The 22704-nt window shown below is 36.4% G+C and overlaps 1 protein-coding gene, 2 long non-coding RNA genes and 1 pseudogene across 9 annotated transcripts; 2 read left to right on the forward strand and 2 right to left on the reverse strand.

The window, feature by feature from the left end:
* Nucleotides 1–999: 999 nt before the first annotated feature.
* On the forward strand, nucleotides 1000–4900 carry LOC147508882 (uncharacterized). Its single transcript, XR_015216455.1, has 3 exons — nucleotides 1000–3054; nucleotides 3195–3324; nucleotides 4623–4900. It is a non-coding gene; the product is annotated as an uncharacterized LOC147508882 (long non-coding RNA).
* A 1777-nt stretch (nucleotides 4901–6677) lies between these two features.
* On the reverse strand, nucleotides 6678–12292 carry LOC147508883 (uncharacterized). Its single transcript, XM_086597647.1, has 8 exons — nucleotides 12270–12292; nucleotides 9971–10021; nucleotides 9409–9463; nucleotides 8262–8336; nucleotides 7954–8045; nucleotides 7631–7718; nucleotides 7139–7222; nucleotides 6678–7037 (listed from the first exon to the last, which is right to left on the reverse strand). Exons 1-8 carry the CDS (start codon nucleotides 12290–12292, stop codon nucleotides 6909–6911), a joined length of 597 nt encoding a protein of 198 aa, XP_086453773.1. The 3' UTR covers nucleotides 6678–6908.
* Nucleotides 12293–12478: 186 nt separating this feature from the next.
* Nucleotides 12479–22596, forward strand: LOC147508884 (uncharacterized). Of its 7 annotated transcripts, XR_015218283.1 has the most exons (14): nucleotides 12633–12868; nucleotides 13060–13280; nucleotides 13427–13543; nucleotides 13649–13770; nucleotides 14110–14180; nucleotides 17368–17520; nucleotides 18741–18936; nucleotides 19010–19099; nucleotides 20514–20716; nucleotides 20800–20863; nucleotides 21149–21349; nucleotides 21808–21942; nucleotides 22054–22165; nucleotides 22252–22596. It is a non-coding gene; the product is annotated as an uncharacterized LOC147508884 (long non-coding RNA). The 7 variants fall into 7 exon arrangements; XR_015218281.1 differs by lacking the exon at nucleotides 21149–21349 and having other exon boundaries at nucleotides 12479–12868; nucleotides 13060–13210; XR_015218286.1 differs by lacking the exon at nucleotides 21149–21349 and having other exon boundaries at nucleotides 12479–12868; nucleotides 13060–13210; nucleotides 17483–17520.
* LOC147508885 (uncharacterized) lies at nucleotides 15539–17123 on the reverse strand (annotated as a pseudogene).
* Nucleotides 22597–22704: the final 108 nt, after the last annotated feature.

The raw sequence follows: 22704 nt of genomic DNA on the forward strand, positions 1-22704 counted from the left end.
GCGAAGAGGCTTCCACGCGCCGCAGGCAGAGTGCCTGCCAGAGGTAGAGAGAGTGGCGGAGGCCTGGTCTGGGCGTGGGGCAAGCAAATCAAATATTCCCAACCAATGGGGGTGAATACACTAATAAGGACCAGTTATTGCTGAATCCATATACGAGTAAGAGGGTCGACAGAAACAATCAGGGCAAACAAGCAAAACATAATATGAACATCCCAACTGGTGGGGGTGAAAATATGACAAAATGTAGCATAAAGAGTATGACAAAGTAGCATCAAAAGAAGCCTAGCCAAGACATAAACAAGCTATTTTCAAGACACAATACTTTCGCGGATCACGGACTCGGCGGCTTCTTCTAGGACTTCATCCGCAGCCGCGTCTATCGCCTCGGCTACCAACTTAGAGGCCTCTTTCCCGTCAGAGGTGGAGTCCTGAATTGGCACAGCGACCTCAGATATAGGAGCAGCGACAGGGGCTTCAAGAAGGAGATGGCCTTCTTTGGTGAGCCGGTCAAACTCCTCCTTGACCTTCTTGGCCACCCTCTTCTCGGCTTGGGCCCGAAAGCTGTCCCGGAGCTCGTCCATATCGGCCTCATGTTGTTTAAGGAGAGCTGATACATCCTCCTGATGCTTCTGAGAGAGGGAGTCCAGAGCGGCGGCGTGCTTCTCTTGAAGGGTCTCGCGCTGGTTACTCAAGCGGTCATTAACCTTGTCCATATAAGCAAGGTGGGCGGCCTCTGTAGTTTTAAGCTCGTTTTGGGCCCTGAGCTTGTCTAGTTCCGCGGCCGCATTCTTCTGTTCTAGATGGGCGACTTCCTTATCCAGCTCATCGATCCGTGCCCTGGCCCCAAATAGGCCGCAAATCATGAAGGAGATATCCAAACTCATCTGGAAGAAGGAACAGAAGTTAGAATACTCAGAGAGATGGAAGAAAGATACTTGAATGCAAAGAAAAGGTTACCTTCTCCCAGCCGGAGTAGAATGAAGTCCGGTGAGACTCAAAGGAGCCCCCCTCAGCGTACGCCATATCTTTGGGGAGATGAGACCCGAATAACAGGGAGGAAGGCACTGCCGGATTTTCCAGGTTGTTTTGTTTGGTTTTGGATCAAGGTTTTATGTGCTATGAGAATGGTAGACCTAGTAATGAAACTATTGTTAACTCTTAAACTGTTATATGTGAATTATTTTATTTTAATACAGATTAAAATAAAATATTTTAAAATTATTTGCTGATGGAAATTTTTGTGTTCAAGCAGCGGCAAAACTAGCAAATGACATTTGCCAACATTTGCTAGTTGACGCAAATTGTGCAAACAAGCAACGACAAAATAAAATTTTCCCACTAGATATTTGTCCGGCAAATTTTTAAGTGGGAAATTATTTGCAATTAATTTATTTTCCCAGCAAATGGGAATTTTTATCAAGCAGGCCCTAGGCTGTGTTTGTTTAGCGGCAAATGTGGTTGGCAAACACTATTTTCCACTAGAAGGTTGCCATTTTTAAGGGCACTTGGGCACTTGGGAAACCCAAAACACATTTGCCGGCAAATAGAAGGAAAATACAAATCCACCTTTCCCCCTAAACTTATTTGCTCTCTCTCTCTCTCTCACACACAGTGGATTCTCATTGGTTATCTATTTCTCTCTAGCAATCAGGTACGAAATTTAGAGCCCCAATTTCTGTTAATACTAGTGTTAATAAATGTATTGTTACTGTGATTTCAGTTTGGTAGTTTCATGATTTTTTTTTTTCAATTTAAGGATTAATTTTAGTTCTTTGAATAATTGTTCGCTCGGTGCTTGCAGTTGTTTATGTATTCCTGATTTGAATAATTTTGTTCCTGATTTGAATAATTGAATGGAATTATGTTTATTGAATTTGAATTGAATTATGTTTACTGAATTGTTAGAGTGCAATTTTTCCGAAATTGCATCGAATAATGTTTACTGAATTTGCATCGAATAATGTTTACTGAATTTGAATCGAATTTATGTTTACTGAATTCTTATCTTAGAGTGTAATTTTTCTTTTATCAAATTGAATTTATGTTTACTGAATTCTTATCTTAGTGAGTGGTGGTAGTGTGGTGTGTGTATGTTAGTGTGGTGGCAGATAGTGTAGTGTAGTGGTGCTGGTGTCTACTACTTAGTAATACTAATTGTAGCAAGTAATGTGTTGGTGGTGATGAGAAACATGGAACATTATGAGCTATAAATACTAGTTATTAGAAAAATATGCTTGAAATAGCAAGGCAACTTATTATTAGCAAAGAACTTGCAAGTTGAGTCGTGCAAACATTCAGGTAGTGATTGTAACAGGCTATCAGCTAAGGCATTGAGGCAGTGCCTCAAGTTTTAAATTTATGGTAGACTCATGAAATAGCCGTATGTATGCATTTCCTCTGTGACTCCTGATTGTTATATGTATTTGTTATTTAATTTTAGACCACTTTTTTTTTATAAGTAATTTTAGACCACTTGTGTCTACTGTAATAATTCAGAAAATGAGGATTAGCCAGTGCAAAATCCAACCATATTAGTCCATGGAATTTTGATTTGTATATCGATTTGGCATCGTGTGTTTAGGTGGTGTGTGTGTGCAGGTGGCAGTGTTTCGGATGGTGCTAATGCTGTAGGGGTGTGTGTGTGTGTGTGCTGGTAGTGTGTTATCTCCTTTTTCATTCTGGTGCAGGTAGTGTGTGTGTGTGTGTGTGTGTGTGTGTGTGTGTGTGCTGGTGCTGCTGGTATGTAGGTGCAGGTGGGTAGTGTGTGTGCTGTTGGTGCAGTGGTGTGCAGTGTGTGGACTGGTGCATAATGGTGCTGCTGGTAGTGGTGCAGGTGTATGTGAGTGTGGGTGTGCTGCTGGTAGTGATCAGGTGTATGTTAGGATGCTAGTATGAGTGTGTGTTGGTGCTGCTGGTAGGTGTGAGTGTGGTGGGGTGGTTTGAGTGTGAGCAGGTAGTCTACATATTTTTTGCAATAACCATCGGAATCTACCTTTTCTCATTCTGAACATGGTGAATCTGAATTCTTTGATAGCTTCACTAACGGCAATATAGGTAAGTTTATTTGCGGTCTTTGTAATATTTTAAGCGTTTATGCTTAGCTTAGTTGTGAATGTAATAGTTGAGATTCTTTGGTTTTGTTAGTTACATATCTTGTAACTCATCTGATTAAATTTAGTGTGTGGGTCTAGCAGGAAGCTAGGTTCAACTCACTTGTATTGTGATTGAATCAGGGATTTTCATCCATGATCCATCAAGGAATGTCATACCAGGAGTTAGGTTGAACCATGTTCGACGGTTAACGTTCATAATAGGTCTAGAAAGGTTAGTATAAGCATGTTTAAGTAAAACTAACACCCAATGGATCTTTAGCTCAAATGGTAGAGCACTTGGGAGATTGCGTCTTCATGTATCCCAATGCAGTGGTGGTTCAAATCCACCAAGATCCTTCGTTCATTGGTCTTTTCTTATGTAAAGGTGGTGTTAATGGATAAAACTATATGGTTGAATTTTCCACATGAGCTTAAAATCTCCTATTGAATAGGACAAGTCAACAAGTTAACATGTTCAATAATAAAATTAAAAAATATTTAAACCTGTGCAGTTAAATAGCTACTCGGTCGCTACTCATTTGAAGAGCGAGTAGGTGTAATCGGTCGGGGATTAATCGACATTAATCTGGCAATTTTTCATAACACTATATTTCTTTACAAATATTTATTAAATATATTTAACTTTAAAATACCAACATAATGGAGCCAATTAAAAACCCAATCAATCAATAAACAATTAAAACATTCAATCAACTAAAAAAAATATGATTAAAGTGTAGAACTTTACGGAATCGAGGATTAATCGAATAGGCGAAATGTCGAGTTTTATGTTAACATTGAAATAGTTGAAATAGTGAACACAATTACTCGACTAATCTTGGCTAATCGGCCGAGTACTCGGGGAATTTTTGAACCCGATTGTGATTGGGGATTAAATTGTTAGTCTGGTCGGCTAAGCAACGAGTAGTGATTACTCGGCAAGTACTCAATGATTTAATAGCCCAGACTTAAACACCAATGGTACACAAGCTCATTTCATGCCTCAAAACTCAGATAAAAAAACACTATAGCACTGTTGTTGAACTTGAACTATAAACGTCTCTGCAACAAAAATTCCTAGTCTGTGGGCTATAAGAGACTCGGCCCTGTGCTTAGAAGCCCCAGTGAAAATTGAATGAACAAGTGAATATGGTCAAGACTCCAGAGAGAGAAACTTGACATTTCCTCTATCTAGCTGAGAATCATATAGGGGATAAGCTTACTGCCACTTGTGTGCAAAAATTCTAGCCAATGACCACTCTTTGAATGCTAAAGAAGAAAACTTTTATGTAACATTAGGATCAACTTATCAGGAAACAACAATGGCAATTGCTTCATCGATCACAACAAAGCTTCCTCACCAATGCCATCATTTCAATCCTCAGAGTACATGAACGTAGATGCTTCAACAATAATTTTCTGTCAATCCTAATTGTTTCAACATATATAGTCCTGTACTCCTGTACGTAATTTTAAGTTCGATTCCCAAATTGTTTCCAAATTCATTGACAAGTTTATTTTTACTTGCAGTAATAGTAAAAGAGAATTGCAGTTAGCGAAATTGGCCATGGTCACATTGGCTGCCGGTGTGCTGACGCAAGGATCAGTTGATGGAGCAGCCAAATCAGGTGGTAGAATTAGTGGTCAGGCTTTCGATCATTGGCTCCTCGGTCATCTGATCTTAGCAATTCAAGGCTTTTAAATTGAAATTAAGTTATAGAAGAACTACTATGTGGAATAACTGTACGTGGATGAAGTGACAAGTTTTAGACTACGCTAATAAATTACTTCATACCAATTAACTGGAATAGTATAGCTGTGATAATAAAGCAATTACTTTTAAGAATAAGTACAACTTAAACGTATCTTCGGAAGACCCTGATGAGCTGAAGAGTTCAAGAATGTGGTTACTGGGTGTTTCAGTTATTCAGACCCTGATGAGTTTAAGAGTTGATCACTTTAAGAAGAATATGAGAGAATTGATAGTGGAATTATGTGCTGAAGACCAGAGGATGTGTTTTAGGTGTGGATGCCATTTGGCAAACAGCTTGTGTCATCTTTAGGCTTTTTAATTTTCAGTATTTAAGCGAAGGAGCGAAAACCCGAGATTAAATTGGAGGTGATACCGGAATTGCAGACGGAAATTACGCTCATTCTTGCATATATCATATATATATATATATATGGGGTGGGGTGGGATAGAGGCACAGTTACTGTAGCCACATTATGGGCACAGTGAATCCAAACCATTAATCTGTAGCAAATCCTATGGACATAGTCTACTCTATATTACCAAATCGAAATAAACGAAATTTCAGAAAAACAAAATTTTGCGAAACAAAAAACACGAAATAAACAAAAAATCGTGTTTACCTTCTTCTCCAAAATTAGATCGAGAATAGATGTTTGCCTCTATCCCACCCCATATACTACACACTTTGCGTAATAGATGTTTGCTGTTGCTTTGCTGATTTGAGGTTTCAGAGTTCGGTTGTTGCTGCTTTGCAAGAAGCTGCTGAAGCTCTAACATATGATAACATTCTTCCTGGGTGAGCAAGTGTGTTTGCAATAATTGATAGTTTATGGAAAAGCAGTGGTAATGTTTTATTAGGATGTTTATTGCTTGGAAATCTAAGATAATGTTCTTCACGTTCGCCATTTTCCCATCATCAACGTCATTCTGTTATCTATGGAACTGCTAAGGACTGATCTCATTGTTAATGTTGTCGATAGTTGAGTTTTTGCTTACAGTTTTTAGTGTTCTGTTCCTTGACCTTCATTTCTGATTTTCTAAAACCAGTATCTATTTATTAGGGTCTGTTGATTTTGTTCCCCTTGGACTTTACGTGATTGCCATACTTCAGTTTGCCAATGGAGTATTCACTGCTTCATAGAAGGATACTCTGTGTTCCGAAGCTCTTGTTTATTGTCAGTCTCAAGCAGAAGTGTGGAACAGTAAACATGATATGATTTTTAAGAGTAGGATAGAGTTTCTACAAATTGCCATCTTACTTCAATTTCACATTGTTGCAGAATCATTAAATACATGTAACTGAAATTCACTACATATTCTGACTTATTTTGTTTAGTTGGGCCACAAATGATGACTGACTACCAAGTCATCAATATATCAGATGTTTTGTCCCCTTAATCAGCTATTCTGTCCTCTTTGATTACAATGAGTCTGAGTGATCTATTAATACCCATTCCATACAGTAGTTCTTATCGTGCTCATTCTGATAATTGAACCATACTATTGATGCATCAGTCTGTAATGCTAATAATAATCCTGTAACGACTGCATGTGGTGCCAAGTAGAAAGAGGCGTTCCTCTTAGTGAAGCTTTACTGATGCATGATAAGTGGTTGGAAGACAAGGGAATTAAGCACACAAATTTTGCTGTTGTTACATGGTCTAACTGGGATTGTCGTGTGATGTTAGAATCAGAGTGTCGTTTTAAGAGGATCCGGAAACCTCCCTACTTCAACAGGTAATTCTAATGAATTCTTTAATCCCATCTATATTTGAATCATTGTGTCTGTATTTTTCAAGTTGTATTTTGAATTGTTAACCTCTATAATAACCTTTCTGCAGAAATACAGCATTTCATTATCAAGAAAGTGCAAGAGATCCAATTACAACTTTTGACAAAGACAGTGATTTTTCAATTAAATTGAAATACTGTTGTAAACATAAATGATTTATCATACACTAGGTTACAAGGTATTCTTTTGGTCATGACCTTAGTGAGAAAGGGTTGACAAGACAATTTCAGCATACTATTGATATGTACAGATCATCACATAGCCATTGATGTTATGACTTTTTTGAGGACGGTATCCCTAGGTATTGGCGCCACTCGTTAGGCAAACCTTTTCTTTTTCTCAGGGTCTTTAAAGCTGCAGCTGTCAGTGGTACGGCAACTATGTCTGAGTCCTTTGGGGCCTGCAAGATTAACAACTATTAGCCTAGTTCTTATCAGGACCAACAACGTAATCCATTCCCATTAGACAATATGGGTAAACAAAGATCAAGATGGAAACTACCTTCGGAACCTGAATTAGCTTCATATTTGCTTCCTCCAAAGTTTTCTGACCTTTTCTTGAATTGCATTTTGCACATGCTGTGATCTACAAGGACACACAAATGTATAGAAAGAAAGGTTATTGGAAAATGTTAAGAACGTAAAGCAAAATGTAAACAAAGTAAGAGTGTGAAGAATCCCTCTTGAGCGTGGACATTAAAAAAAGCACTTGCATGCTTCCTCCCACATACTACTGAACAAGTAATGAAACAGAAATCTACTTGACATGCTTGCTTTGTTTACATCATTACAGCATACATCTTGTGTGATTTAGAAATCATAGTCACAAATGAAAGATTAAAGTAGTGTTTCAACCTGTAGGAAAGTTACTGATGTTTTACTTAGGTTGAAACAGCAGAAACTAAGCCATGAAACCCACACAGGAGCAGCAACTTTCTGTTAGAAATCCACCATCAAAAGAATTTACTCAAAATGCAACATATGAGGTTTTTACCAGATTTTCCCATTCCCATTCCCATTCTCCACCACGTGAAATTGGCAGAACATGGTCAACAGTCAGGCTCTTGCGTGAGGAACAATATCTGTTGAAGTAGCGCAGCGAAAAATAAAAAAACGGGCTGATTACAGTTTAAATTCTTAAACCTAAAATTTACAATCCATATTTACTTAGAAGTAATCATAGTGAGAGAGCACAATCAAATGAAATTTTGAAACCTTCGTATCACTAGTGATTGCAATCAAACCCTACACCAGTCTACAATTCAATTATTTCACTAAATAATCAAGAGATTTAACATGCTTAATTGGTTTATTTACTGACAAATGAAAGCATCCCGGAAAAATATATTCTTTCGACTGAGGTGTTGTCTTATTCTTCTTCTCTTGACAACCTGTAGCAGATTTGGTACCTGAAAGTAGGAGAGATTGAACTCCAAAGTAAGTTAAACTGAATTGATTGGAATAAGGTAAGCAACACCAGAAACATATAACTAAGAAAATATAAAATAGATGCCGGGGGAAGTAATAACACATATAGTAATATAGAAGAACAAAATAAGATTGACCTATAACCCATGAGCACTTTTCATACAATGTAGGAGGAACCACTGGGTGAGTTTACATACCCTCAAGACAGCTGGAATATTGAAGGAACCACTGGGCGAGTTTACAGTCTGATCGTAATATTCTAAAACATCAGCCTGGCAGGTAATATGATCATGAACCCAATCAAAAAGTGGAAATAAAAGAGTGAAACCAAAAGACAAGTAGAAGTAAAAGTGATGAATTGTTGAGATCTTTAGACCAAAAGCATCTGTATCACAGTATTGCATTTTTAGGCTGTGCTCGTAGTGAGTAGTGTATCGACAAACAAACCAATGCTAAATATTGGTCTTGGAGAAGATTAAGGTCTGGTCAGATCTTGGAAGGAATCTTGGAAATCAAGGCATTATTTAAACTGGCAGTTGATAAATTGTCGTTCAGCTAGGACAGCATCAGGGTCGCCAGAGAAAGAAGAACAACTGACACAAACTTCATTCTTATGTGGCAGCAGAAGGCTGTTAGCAACTCTTTATAAGAGAACTTGTGGAAATTTCAATGAAGTTCCCGAAAAAGAATGAAGTACTGATGCTTTTCATGACCTGTATATTGTATACAATAGGACGATAGAACCACTGTCGCAGAGGCAGAGTGCCGGCCCATGCTAAAATGGCCTCTGAACGAATTTTATTAATAGAATTTTTCATACATTTGTTTTTAAACACATATATATACACTCCAGTCTACTCCATGCCGCCTTTCTGGCTTTTAAAAGCCTGTCCACGCACACAAACCAAGCTTGCTTGAATCCCCCCATATATTACAAATGAAGAAGGGAAATCGTGCAGGAAAATTTCAAACTTGAGTTTGTCAAAACATTGCAACACAGAAGAAAAGAAGCATAGTGATTGGAGGAGATGAAGTGGAGTTCGAAGTTGGAAAGCCTTGGTTTGTGTTGGGTCCCTAAGCATGTAAAGTAAAATGGTGGTATCTGGTTGTTTTTGAGAGTGAGACTGACAAGGGCTGGATTGTGAATACTCAAATCAGTATTTGTCTCAATTGTGTAGTGAAGTAGATTGTCACCTTGGACTTTGACCACCTCAGTAACCATTACCAAGCAAAGCAAAAAAACTTCGAGAAATGACCTTTAGCTTCACTTATGGTTGCTAGGTGGTCGCTCCTTGCTCTATTACAAATCAAACTGAATCTAGTAAGCTTCATTTATCAACACACCTTGTCTATGAATTCCAAGCAAATAGCACGCTTCCAGCAGACAACATTGATAGGCCTAGCACAAGATGAACACCATCAGACACGTTTTTCTTGGCAATACATTGGAAAATAAACTAATTTAGGATCAAACTATAACTCTGTAAGCACTTATATATGGAATCTAAAAATTATATCTTGTATTGCAAGTCAACTTTATCATACAAAATCCACACTCAATTGAAAGAGGGGAAACACCACTTAATTTCTAACAATGTCAGATAGCAAATATCATTTAAATAAAGGAGAAAAATAGTAAACAGCGTCAGCTTATGAGCATACAATACAATTCAACACTTCCAATATATTCACTGCAACTTAGAACAGAAGGCAGCAAAAAAAAAAACAAAACAAAACAAAAGCTAAGAAACCTCCTGGCCAAAAGGAAACTAAGCAGTAAAAGAGATATATTGGGGGTAAGCCTGCAGAGTAGGTTGTCTAAAACACAGTCAATGCAAACATCTTTGGCAGCTAAAGTGCAGTATAATTTAACCATCATCTCAATCAGCAAAAGGAAAAAGGGTACTTAAAACCTATACGTGAAAAGCCCACAAGCAATTTCCTTGATCTACTGGTTCTTTAAACAGCGCATTAACTGTTTACAACCTGAGGAATATACCACAACCAACAAGAAATCAGAAATCGGATGTAACTGGCTAAATTGAAAAGACTTAATCAACCTCCTCAATCTTGGAATTCTGGAGAGAAGAGGGTAGAAAAATTTTCGATCTAATTTTGGAGAAGAAGAAAAACACGATTTTTTGTTTCGCAAAATTTTGTTTTTCTGAAATTTCGTTTATTTCGATTTGGTAATATAGAGTAGACTATGTCCATAGGATTTGCTACAGATCAATGGTTTGGATTCACTGTGCCCATAATGTGGCTACAGTAACTGTGCCTCTATCCCACCCCGGATATATATATATATATATATATATATATATACTTAGCTTTAGGCAGGCAGCATACGCAGAAATTTCTTTTGAAAACATTTAGATTTTTTTTCTAACCAGTTGACTACCGTTTTAGTCGCTAACCCGTTTTAATTTTTTAACAAATTGTTTTAAATGAAATTTTAAAAACCTGTTTTTTCAATTAGAAAATAGATTTTGTTTTATTAGGAGAAGAACTTCCGCTTTAATTAGAAGTGTTATAATTTGTTTTCATAGGATAAGAATTCTCGTTATAATAGAAGAGGAATTTCCATTTTTCAAATAGGAGAGAAATTTTCGTTTTAATAGGAGATAATGTGGAATTTTGTGGAAGCTCGAAAAATACCCCTTGTGGGAGCTTTAATATTAAGATATATATATATATATATACTAGTAGCACGTGCTTTGCACTTGAATTATCTTTGCTTATTTTTTTTTATTATTTTTTTTTTCTATTCACTTTTTTTTGTAGTAGAGCCCAACAACAAAACTGCCAACCCCAATTTGTGTTGGGCGGACTCAAAAAAAAAACAATTATTACAAGTATGCCATTGGTTTCAAAAAATCTAAAAAAAAAACAATTATTACAAGTATGTCATTGGTCCCCAAAAAATTGAATTCAAACGACGCGATTGGCCAGTCGTCGTGGACTAAGTCCCAAACGACTTGGCCACACCGTTTGAGACTTAGTCCAAACCAAGGCCCAAAATATCGATATCGATTAATATATCGGTGTACTCAAAAACCGATATATATCGGATATATCGGATATATCTATTTTTTTGGTGACCATTCCAAACTATTTAAAATATCGGAAATATCGGATATATCGGACATATAATATCGGAAATATCGGAAATATATCAGAAATATATTAGGAATATCGAATTTATATTAAAAACTGGTCAAAAAGTCAACCGATATATATTGTAAATATCGGATATATCGATTATATTGGCGATATAAAGTTGTATATCGGAAATTCCGATATATATCGGAAAAAAAAGAGTTCTATATTCGGTGGATATATGTCGGAAATATCGATATCGGTGTACTAAAATACCGATATATATCGGCAATATATCGGATATATCAGCGATATTTTGGTCCATGGTCCAAACGACCTGGCCACACCGGTCAAGAGCCCAAAAAACAGAACTTTGAATTTTTTTTCAAAGTTCAAATCCCAAACGACATAGCCACATCATTTTGAACTAAGTCCAAACGATGTGACCATATCGTTGGAGACTTAGTCCAAACGGTGTGGCCATATCGTTGGGGATTTTTCTAAGTCCAGCGGTGTGGCCATTTTTATAAGTCAAATAAAAACGACATGGCCACATCGTTTTGGACTCGACCCGACGGTGTGGCCATGTCGTTTGGGATTTAAACTTGAAAAAAAATTCAAAGTTTCATTTTTTCTTGACCGGCCAGGTGTCGGGTCGTTTGACTAATTCCCCAAACGGTGTGGTTGTCGTTTGGGACTTAGTCCAAACCACTGGCCGGGTCGTTTGGACTAATTCCCAACGGTGTGGCCAAGTCGTTGGGACTTAATCCAAACCACCTGGCGGTCGGTCGTTTAAGTTTGGGGTTTCAATTCAATTTTTGGGAATCAAATGGCATACTTGTAATAATTGTTTTTTTTTTGGATTTTTTGAAACCAATGGCACACTTGTAATAATCGTTTTTTTTTGGAGTCTGCCCAACACAAATTGGGTCCGGCAGTAACAAATACCAAAATAAATAGTGAACAAACAGACAGAATTCAGAGACAGAACTGAACAAACATTTTTGTCTCAGAGAACAAATAAAAAAAAAATATTTAGAACTGATACACGTGTCCATAAAGCAGCAGTTGGCAGAACAGAGTTACAGCTTAAATAGCTGACTCGCCTTGGCCACTTATCAAAGACCATGAATACTGAGTAGTTGAGAATGCTCCCAGTGGCCTAAGTTAGCTCCATTTTTTTCTCTGAGACTGACACATCAGATTTTACACTAATTCGGCATAAAAAAAAGAGTTATACGCCCTTTTTTACCGATTTCAATTGTTCGTAACCCAAAATAGATAAAAACCTATTTCCATACTCTCTTTTCAACTCTACAAAACACTCTCAACTCTGCAAAAAAAAATTCATCTCTTCAAACCCTCTCTTATTACTCTCTTCTTCCAAAATTAAACTAAGAAATTGAGAATGCTGACGAAGTTAAGTCTATGGACGAAGTTAAAAAGGATAATAGAGTGATGTCAAAATTACAGAAGATGCTGTTCTTCAGAATGATGAAAAGTCTCCTGCAGATAGCTGTCAAGAAAGTGAAGAGATTGAAAGAAGAAAGAGAGCACAACTCAAAAGTTTTTCAAACATACACAGTGACAAGGCTCCAGGAGGGGATGGGTTTACTTCTTTTTTTTCAAGCAAATATTTTCTATTTTGTGAAGGCAATTAAGAATTTCTTCATGAGACATGTTCTTGATAATCCTTCATAGTACGGTAATTCATCTATCTCTGTCTACACGTACTCATGATCATATATACTTTTATACTACAGTGTTTGAAGTTTATTAATATGGTCATATATATATAGGATAATGGGAACTGTGGGAACTGGTGTGCATGTGAGTAGCTCTTTTAGCATAGAATGTTTGGCTGATACATTTCAAATTTTCTACTATATCTATTAGGATTCAAGTATTCACACACTGGGTGTTGCGACTGTATAGTAATATGTTTACTTGGGAATTTGGTGTCCTGATCGATCTCAATATGTGTTATGGGATGATTTCCACCCTACGGATGTAGCAAATGAAATCTTGGCCAAGCAAGCGTACAAAGGTACTATACAGACTACTTATCCCATGAATGTGAAGCAACTTCTTCAACTATCAATTCTTTGGCGCTAAATGTGAGTATGTGACACATCCACTTCTGGGTCCTGACTCCTAACGTACTGCTCATTGGTCATTTTGTGGTTATTGTGTATACAGCTAACTATGTACACAAACTCTTGGTACTTACAAAGTTTTCTTGAAAATTTCTTTTAACATTCAGACAAGCACGCACCCAGTTAAAGCATCCAACCCCAATTTCAGGTCCCTCAAATATCACCTCATCCTTATCTCAATTTAGTATGCTTCCTAATTCCTCAAGGACAGACTTCGCTTCAGGGTACAACCTCTTACTGACAACATGCTAATTCTAAATATAAAATGAGCATTTCCAGTATGTTATTCAAACCCGGAAGTAAGTCTAATTGTTGTGTGCTTTTTGCAGGGTTTTGTTATCTCGGACTGGCAGGGTGTAGACAGGATTATCGACCCACCTCATGCAAACTATTCAGACTCATCCTTATGTGAAGAATCCATTGGCAGGGTGAAGAATCCATTGGCTTTGAGGTGAGGTTCCATTGATTTCATCTTTATGTTCGGTACGGTGTTACGTTAGTACCCAATATTTTGGGATATGATGCTTCCGATTTATATTCATTGCCATTGCACGATATCTCTAATTTTTTGAGTTGGGTTCATTCCTTTTTTTGCTTGAAACTTTCGATCACAATGTTGCCATGGCATTAAAGTGGCTAAATGGATTATACGTTGTTGAGGATAATTTTTGAATCCTTAATCACAAATCCAATCCAGTCGGGCATTTCGTCTATTGCCTGGAGCAATCCAAGCGTTAATTTGAGATATTGGTATGCTCCCTAATGATATGTGTGTCTTCCTTTTTTGCAGTAAATGAGATGAAATCCAACAGATGTCCTTGCATGGAATGTATAGTATTTGGCTGCGTGTCAACTGTCGAGGTAAGTTTCTCACCAAATGCTCGATTCTATATTAAGTACAAATATGGCTGAGCAAGAAAATGAGGACTTCCTTATTGTTACATGAAAAGATTAAAGTATAGTATCATTTGCTCATTTGACTTCCTTATTTTTTAAGGAAGTGGGATATTTTTGTGGGGGCTGCTTTCCTATTATACTTGACTTGAATCCATCCTGCAATACTACAATGATATATCAACAGTCCCTATTGAAGCTCGATTCATTTATGGCTCGCAAGAATATATTAAAAGGCGACCGGAGCCTTAACTTATTTTTCATCCCTTTTGAAAAAAAAACTCCAGCTTGAACATAGTTTTGTTTTTAGATCATAGAACATAGTTACTCTATAGTACGAATCCTAGAGTTCTTTTTAAAGTATAGTATCATTTGCTCATTTGACTTCCTCATTTTTTAAGGAAGTGAGATATTTTTGTGGGGGCTGCTTTCCTATTATACTTGACTTGAATCCATCCTGCAATACTACAATAATATATCAACAGTCCCTACTGAAGCTCGATTCATGTATGGCTCGCAAGAATGTATTAAAAGACGACCGGAGCCTTAACTTATTTTTCATCCATTTTGAAAAAAACGACTCCATAGTTGAGAATGCTCCTAAGAAGCCACGTCACCACCCCTTTTTTCTCTAATGTGGACACATTAGCCCCCTTTTTACTCTAACGTGGACACATCAGTTTTTTTTAGATTCGGCAGGAAAAAAAGGATTTCCACGCCCTATTTCTGCATTTTCAATTGTTTGCCCCTATTCTAGACCTATAAAACCTATTCTAAACCCAGACTTTTCCCCCCTAAAAAATATAGCCGAATGGTCTTCTTCCTCTCATAAAAAAAACATCATTCCTACGGATTGAGATTAAGAATTAAGTATTCAACTCCAGATTTACATTCTCTCTATTCTTCATCCAAAATTCAAAAAATTCATCCTCGACAAAAAATGGTGTATAAAAGTTCATTCTTTCAAAAAAAAGAGAGAGAGAGAGAAACCTATTTCGATGGATTATTTGTGCTATGTCTCGATTGATCCAGAAATCTTCAAATCCGTCGAAAGACTTTTATTTCTAGCTTAGGTTGAGCTTATTTTCTAAAATATACAAGGTTTGTCTTCTAATTCAAACTTTTTCTTTAATCTTCAATAGTGTTAACTAATGAGCTAATTTTAGTATATGGGGCTGTGCAAGTTTTTGAACTTTGGTGGTTTTATGTTGATTTCCAATTAATTTATGAGGCCTTTTTTTTTAAATTTTATTTATTGTGATTTTCACTTCATTCCTTAGCTTTATGTGATTTGTTGTAGCTCATTATAATTGAGTGATGCAGGTTAACTCAAATGCATAAACAGCCCACATTTGATCGTTTTTAATACAGTCTTCCTATCATTGTCAAAAACATAAAACTCTGTATCAAGCACTTCAATGCTGGCATTTGACTTACATGTGTCATCGATTTTGGATTCTTCATCGTTTTCCGAACTCACAATTTCTTCTCTGCTGCTCTTACATGGTTCAACTTTGGCATACCCATTACGAGAGATTTGTTCCAAAGTTTCTGAAACTGCTCTTTTGGTTTCTTCAATTTCCTTTCCTTTTTGAAATCAACTGGAAAACCATCTGGCTTCACAGTTTCTGACCCCTCTTCTTTCGAAGTTGCTTCACTCTGATTTTCTACAACCATTGATGGTTTAGTGTGCTTCTGAGAACCCACAAGGTCATTATCACTATCTTCATTATATATAACCTGGCGCTTCTGACGAGCAGACCTCCGAGTGTTGAGGTCTTTAGGGATTCCACAATTTTGGTCCACAGGCTCACTGCCTTCTACATCATCGGGAACTTCAATATCATCACTGCTGCTGCTACTTGAAGTATCACAACTTTCACTTGATTCTGATTCTGACTTACTCCTCTTACTGCCCGTATTGCATACTTCTGCTTCAAACTTGCGCCTTCCATTTTTTCTTCCATATTCGCATCCCTATCTTCTTTGCCTTTGGTTTTAATACACCATTAACATTGGATGTGCCTGCTTTATGCCATTGAAATCCCATGTTGGGAGGAAAATCCTGAACAGTACTTTGTGATCGCACTTTATGACCATCCTGCCCAACCACATTCTGTTGGGGAGCTGCGGGCTGAGTGCAGGGAGCTCCTGATGATACTCCTCCTGGCACACCTTGAACATTCAAATTATAAGCTATAAAAGGCTTGAAGCAATTTTGACATCGAAGAGCTCTGTTCAGTATATCATTGTAATACTGACATCTTATAGTACAGAAAGGACAGGCAGTCCAGAAAGTTGGTTGCTCCTTTGCTGGTTGGGTCGGTTGCGGCGGTTGCAGCTGAAGGTTAACTTTTGCATATTGTGTTCTACCCCTATTCCCATAACTGTTACCTACCACAGGTTGCTTACGAACAGGACATGGCCGTTGCTGGGGCACTTGCGATCTTCCTTTAAAGGCCTTATATTTCATGTCAAAGAGTGACTGTTTCGCTCGATCTGTAAGCACTCTATGTGCTTCTCCAATTAACTTAAAAGCAGCTTATGCACCATGCAAACTGTTTTTATCAGGATGGAGCAGGAGGGCAAGCTTCCCGTACTACTTCTTAATGGATGCCTCATCTGACGTTACTTCAACTTGAAGGATACCATACCAATCCATATCATTACCCGCAACCTTTTGTTCAGCAGAACAGTGTACATCACAAACTGTCATTATTTGGGAGATGCCATCTAAATACACCCCCCTTGCTTAGAATAAGAGCGTTTAGTAATCCCTCAAGATTTATTATGACTTCAGGTACCTCATGTTGTTTCTCAAGTCCTAATATGTAACCTTTTCCCGATCCTTTTCCCATATAATGTTTCCATATAGCCATGAGTGTTGATATTCCCCTTTTGATGTTCCATTGTTTTACTTATACCCACCCACTAACCATGTGTTGCTATAGGTTGTGCCAAGTAATGTTCATGTGACGTGATACGAAATGTGGGTATGTAGTCTTTGACATATATTTAGTAATGAAAATAAGCTTGGTTAGTATACAGTCCCAAAGCTATTGATCTAATGCAATGTGTTTAATCACTATGTTTAGTTTGACATGTATTTCGTACATCTAATCTAAAGGTGAGGATATTAACATTTTATTTTTAGTAGGAGAACACCTCATAGCTCTTATGAAAAAGTTAGTTATGCGGATATGTTTGAAAGTCAATAGACTGAGGAAGGCTAATTGAATTTATGTTCGTAACTCGCAACTGTGTTATAGATGAACGATGTCGCAACTCGCAACTGAGGCTGATCAAGGTAAAATTTGTAGTTTATAGGCTCATTTTTATATGTTTTCAGAATATAGGATTTTATGCAAAGACGTTTGAAGAATGATCTAAGTGGAGAATAATCTAATAAAGTGGATGGTGGTCTAATTCAAAAGGGTGAACACCACTAAGTGTGATAGTAAAATTTTCTTTTTGCCTATTTTTTGATGCGTAGACCAATCAGATTAAAATTTTAATATTTTTTATCCTTACTATGCAAATTTTGGGGAGCAATGATTTTCCAATTAAGACCTGGAGAGGAAAACTGAACATGCAAGCCCAATAGAAAGTTATTTTTTTTTTAAGTTTCTATTTGGAATCAACAGTTAATATCAACCTGAAAACAAATTGGAACCTAGAGGAAATTTGGGGAATGGTAGTTTGGTCAAAAAGTTTGATTATTTCACTGAACGAACCTTCTAATTCAATTAAGGCTGTTTATGTTTACCTGGATATCTTTCCATGTAAACTTGAACTATAACAGAGGATGTTTAAGTTGTTGATTGGTGGTTCCCCCACTAAAACACAACAAAAAACTCTTACTGCCACTTCACAACTGATGATACGACACTTCTACTGCTATTTGCTTCTTTTGGGAGGAATATGCCTACCAATTCCTTGGCAAAATCCCTATTCCAGTTAAACATCATCCCCTGTTATAGCTAAATTTAGATGGAAATACTTACAAACAAACAAGCACATTCTAAACCTGTTCTTTAGGGCACACCATAAGCTGATGACTTCAGTTAGCATAACTTATCATTGCTATATGGTATTTCTTTATATGATAATAAATTAATAATACTACAAACCACATTCACAATTAATTAAAATCATCAAAGCACGGAAGGAATTCTAATAGCGATTACTAAGCTATGTTCACATTAAAAAAAAAAACATTTGCAAAAATTGATATTCTAATATATCCGAACCAAGATAATCTGAAACTAGGGCAAACTTTTATTACTCGGTTAGCTGAATTTTTTTTTAGCCATCTATCACTTTAGTTAGGTTCTTTTATTGAACGCGATTTACTGCAATTGCGTTCAATTTGCACATAGGAAGCATGTCAAACTTATCCTCCAAATGAGGATGAACCATAGTTTATCATCTGACTACATTTTCACCCTAAGTTGAGGCACACTACTGCAAATATTTCACCCTAGGGCTGAATTTTATTCTCCAGTTATGACTTTTAATCTTTTGCAGGAATCACTTTGTGCTAAGCAATATAGCCCCAAAGACATAAGTTTTCCAGATTGAATTACGAGTTCCCTGTGGTAGCGTACCATCAAATGAGAGGACCAAAGAAACAGGAGAAGGGCCTTATTTTAATTATTTGTTCAAAGGTGGGATGTGAAAATTCAGCGGGTATGTTGGTCAGACTGAGAAGGAACAAAAAAAGGTCAGATCAAATTCCTAATTAAGATTATTGGTTTGGTTTCTAACTTGATTCTAAGCAATGATGTTGAGTGTAGGTGTGGCTATACAGACCTGACATTCAGAATGTTCGTATTGGAGGGGAACTGCTTTAATATTAAGAGACGGTGTGTTGTAAACAGGCACAGGCAAGTCCATGCGAAAGATGTTTTTTTCTTTCAAGTTTCTAATTAGAATAGTGTTTTTTGACATAGATATGTCAATACCTTGGTTAGAGAACAAGACCAAACTTCTAAATCATTCAACCTATTTTTTTTGTGTTCCCTAGCACAATGTGCTTTGGCATTTCAGTTAGCATTTTTCTTTTGAATGGATTCTGCTATTCAAAAGTTCATTGAAGTGCAATTGTGCTCAATTGACACTTTGGAAACCCATCAGACCGATCTCGGTCTAGATGATGGGCCATAATTTACCATCAGTATGCCTGCTAGATATATGCTGAAAACACTAGCAATCTTATATTAAATAACAACTAACATTCTAAAATACCAAAAGCAAGCCAACCCGTGCCTAGGTTTTAATTTCTGAAGAAATATATATATATATATATATACTTAAAATCAATATACGGTGTATGCCATCCAAGCAATGATATTTTGTATTGGTTGGGAATTTAGAATTGTTGATTGGTTTTCATTGTACTTTGTGTGGTAGAAACTGGATTGTGGAATATACTGATCAACTTAGATAACTACAAGAAATGATATTTGTGGCCTCTACTATTTACCTCCCTTCAAAACCTTATTAGGCTTAATTTACTTAATTTTCATGAAGTAATGCTCAACTATGAATTACTTAGAAACTCTATGTCTTTAGGCGGTCTCATCCGCTCTATGTCTAAGAGGTTTAAACAAATGTGTTTGCAATATTTTTCAATTCCTATTTTCAACCAATTATGCAATACGAACGTGAAAGATGAAATGAAATTAAAAAATACAAAAATCTAAAAATAGATTGTAAAAAACATATAGAGATGAGATGCAAGTATTTGACTATTTTATAAAATTGTTGTCAAAATTACAAATAAGTAAACAATCGCTGATGAAAAGGAAGAGGAAAAAACAAACAAATAGCCTGGAAAAAAAACTACTTAAGGGTGTGATGGAAGATATACTATATCAACTTACGATGGAAGAAAGAAAAAAAGGTGCAACTATTAAACTTATCGGTTTTGAACCACCTTGCAATATCAAAATATTGTTCTTTAGGTGTAGCAATGTACTTACACCTTGACTTCTAATTAATCTTTTATTAAATTGAGAAACTGTATGTAAACTAAGACATCACCAAAAATCAGTGGATAAATGAAGCCACATGTATAAGAAACTTTACATCTCAATAGCAAACTTGGAAAACAAAAGAAATGCTGAGAAGAGGAGAAGTGTATAAACAATTGGAGTGAACTTAGACAATAATCAGTCAAAATGACAGTAACAAAGCCATTTAATTCGTAAGCAATAAGTGACAAAAACACCTCGATAAATTAGCATTTTCTAGAAAACTTTCAAATGTTTATCATAGTGAAAATGGTTTAATAAACAGGCATTCTGAATGTAAAAGAAGATGACTCAGTGTGTATATCAGCAAAACGCCTTGGCAACAACATGTGAAGAGATGAAAAACAACAACACTAACTCTTATTCCAATGATCGAAGAGATTGTGTTGTTTGTCCTAAACCTTGAAGACTTGGTGTTTTGAATCATTCCATGAACAATCCAATTAGAACTCTAAGATGACAACTCAGGTAAATATCCACACTTTTATGTTTTTTTTGGATGAATATGAAATTTTATAATTAAATTGTCTACTTCTTTTTTTGTGAAACAGTCACCAAGTTGAGCTTAACGAATCAAAAGCAAGAATGGATCTCATGGAGCTTATTCTCTCTAAAGTAAGTTTTTCCCTCCATTCTTCCAGAATAAAATGGCAACAAAACCATTCGTCAAACCTTATAACCAAAAAAGAAAAAAAAAACAATCAATTCTGTTTTGTGATGACGAATATCAATTAAAAGAAGAAACAATTATAAGGTTTTTTAGCACAGGCCATGGATGCTATTGTTGATCATTAACGGTGATAATAATTAGTACAAAGTGTTTTATTTATTTATTTTTTGATATTAAGCAACAAAAACTTAGTTGGAAATGGTCGGTTTGATCATGTTTGGGTGTCTTAGTGTTGGGCTGTTGCGGCTCAAAAAAGGCTAAAGAATGGAAACTACTATGATGAGCTCCAATATCGGATTGAAGTTCAAATGCTCAGCATAGCTTCCGATTGATCTTCTCAGGCTCATTTGGTGTAGCATATATGCTAAATATCAAAAGGCTTTTGGTTCAGCCCTACGTGTCCAATGGTAGCATTGCTTCCCGTATTAACGGTAAAGAGCCATTAGAAATTACGACTATATTGTATGTAATATTGTTAAGTTTTTCTTATAGGATCCATTAATGTTATTCCTCTTACAAGAGAGTTAGACTTTGTAACCTCAGCAAGTACTTCATCATTGGTTAGAGTCTTCTTCTTTTTTTTTTTTTTTTTTTTTTTTATTACCACTTCTCTTTTCATGTGTTCTAAGTATCATTGACACCAAATTTATCTCCTTCATTCTACAAAAATTATAAGTGGCCAGTGGATTGTGAAATATCTTAGTGGGTTATTTCTCAATAGCCATATCAATATAGATGCTATAATTATTTTAGAAGTGTGTTAGCCACGGCAAATCAAGCAGAAGAAAGGTTCTGCAATACAACGACACAGCCGATGAGCTTGATTCCACAAACTTTATTTATGCTTGAGTTGATTATTGAACCCAGCTATTTCCGGCTTTGGATATAGGATAAAGCTGAAGAAACAAACTTAAGAACCATTGTCACAAGTAGTTCGCGGATGGGTTCGGATATTGAAGCCCAATCTGTAACTGTAACTCAGTTAAAGGAGATGCATACGACATAAGGTGAAAATGCACCTAAGGTATTACATTTTCCATGTCCTAGCTATTCAAGTACGACATAAGTAGTCATTTAATAAACATTCTAGATATTTGTTAAGTAACATTTCATTCTATGTTTTCTGTTTGAGTAGGCAAGGAAGACATACACAATATCTAAACAGCGAGAAAGATGGACAAAGGAAGAGCATAAGAAGTTTCTCGAAGCTCTGAAACTATATGGTCGAGCTTGGCATCAAATAGAAGGTAACATTTGATATGAGCTGATAATCTCTGGAAGCTTTGTTCCGCATCCATACCATATCTCTAAATTGTTTTTCTTGACTTTGCAGAGCACGTGGGTACCAAAACTGCTATTTAGATTCAAAGTCATGCCAAAAAAATTATCTCTAAGATTTATTTCCCCTTCTTACTGTACATGTTTCTACCATAGATATTTTAAGTAAGCCGATATGATGTTTATGACCCATGAACATTTTTATATTAGGCAGATATTTATGGGTGGTATATATGAGTTCTCATTGCTCAGTTTGATGTTATTGATCCAGGTGGTCAGAGAATATGACGTCACACATTTCTTTTTCTATGTAAATCTTGAGTGGAGATTATTAATGATTTCATTAAAATGTATAATTGGTACAAGTTTAATTTATAGCATCAATGTCTTCCATTCTAAATTCAAGGTATCCCAAGTCTTTTTTATGCGTCTATCTCACCAGCTCTACGTCTTTATATGAGCAACACATGCATCTGACTTTTTAACTGAGACTGAACAATGTGCTAGA

The sequence above is a fragment of the Coptis chinensis genome, chromosome 3 (genome assembly GCF_015680905.1).
Source record: "Coptis chinensis isolate HL-2020 chromosome 3, ASM1568090v1, whole genome shotgun sequence".
In the NCBI taxonomy this organism is placed as follows: Eukaryota; Viridiplantae; Streptophyta; class Magnoliopsida; order Ranunculales; family Ranunculaceae; genus Coptis; species Coptis chinensis.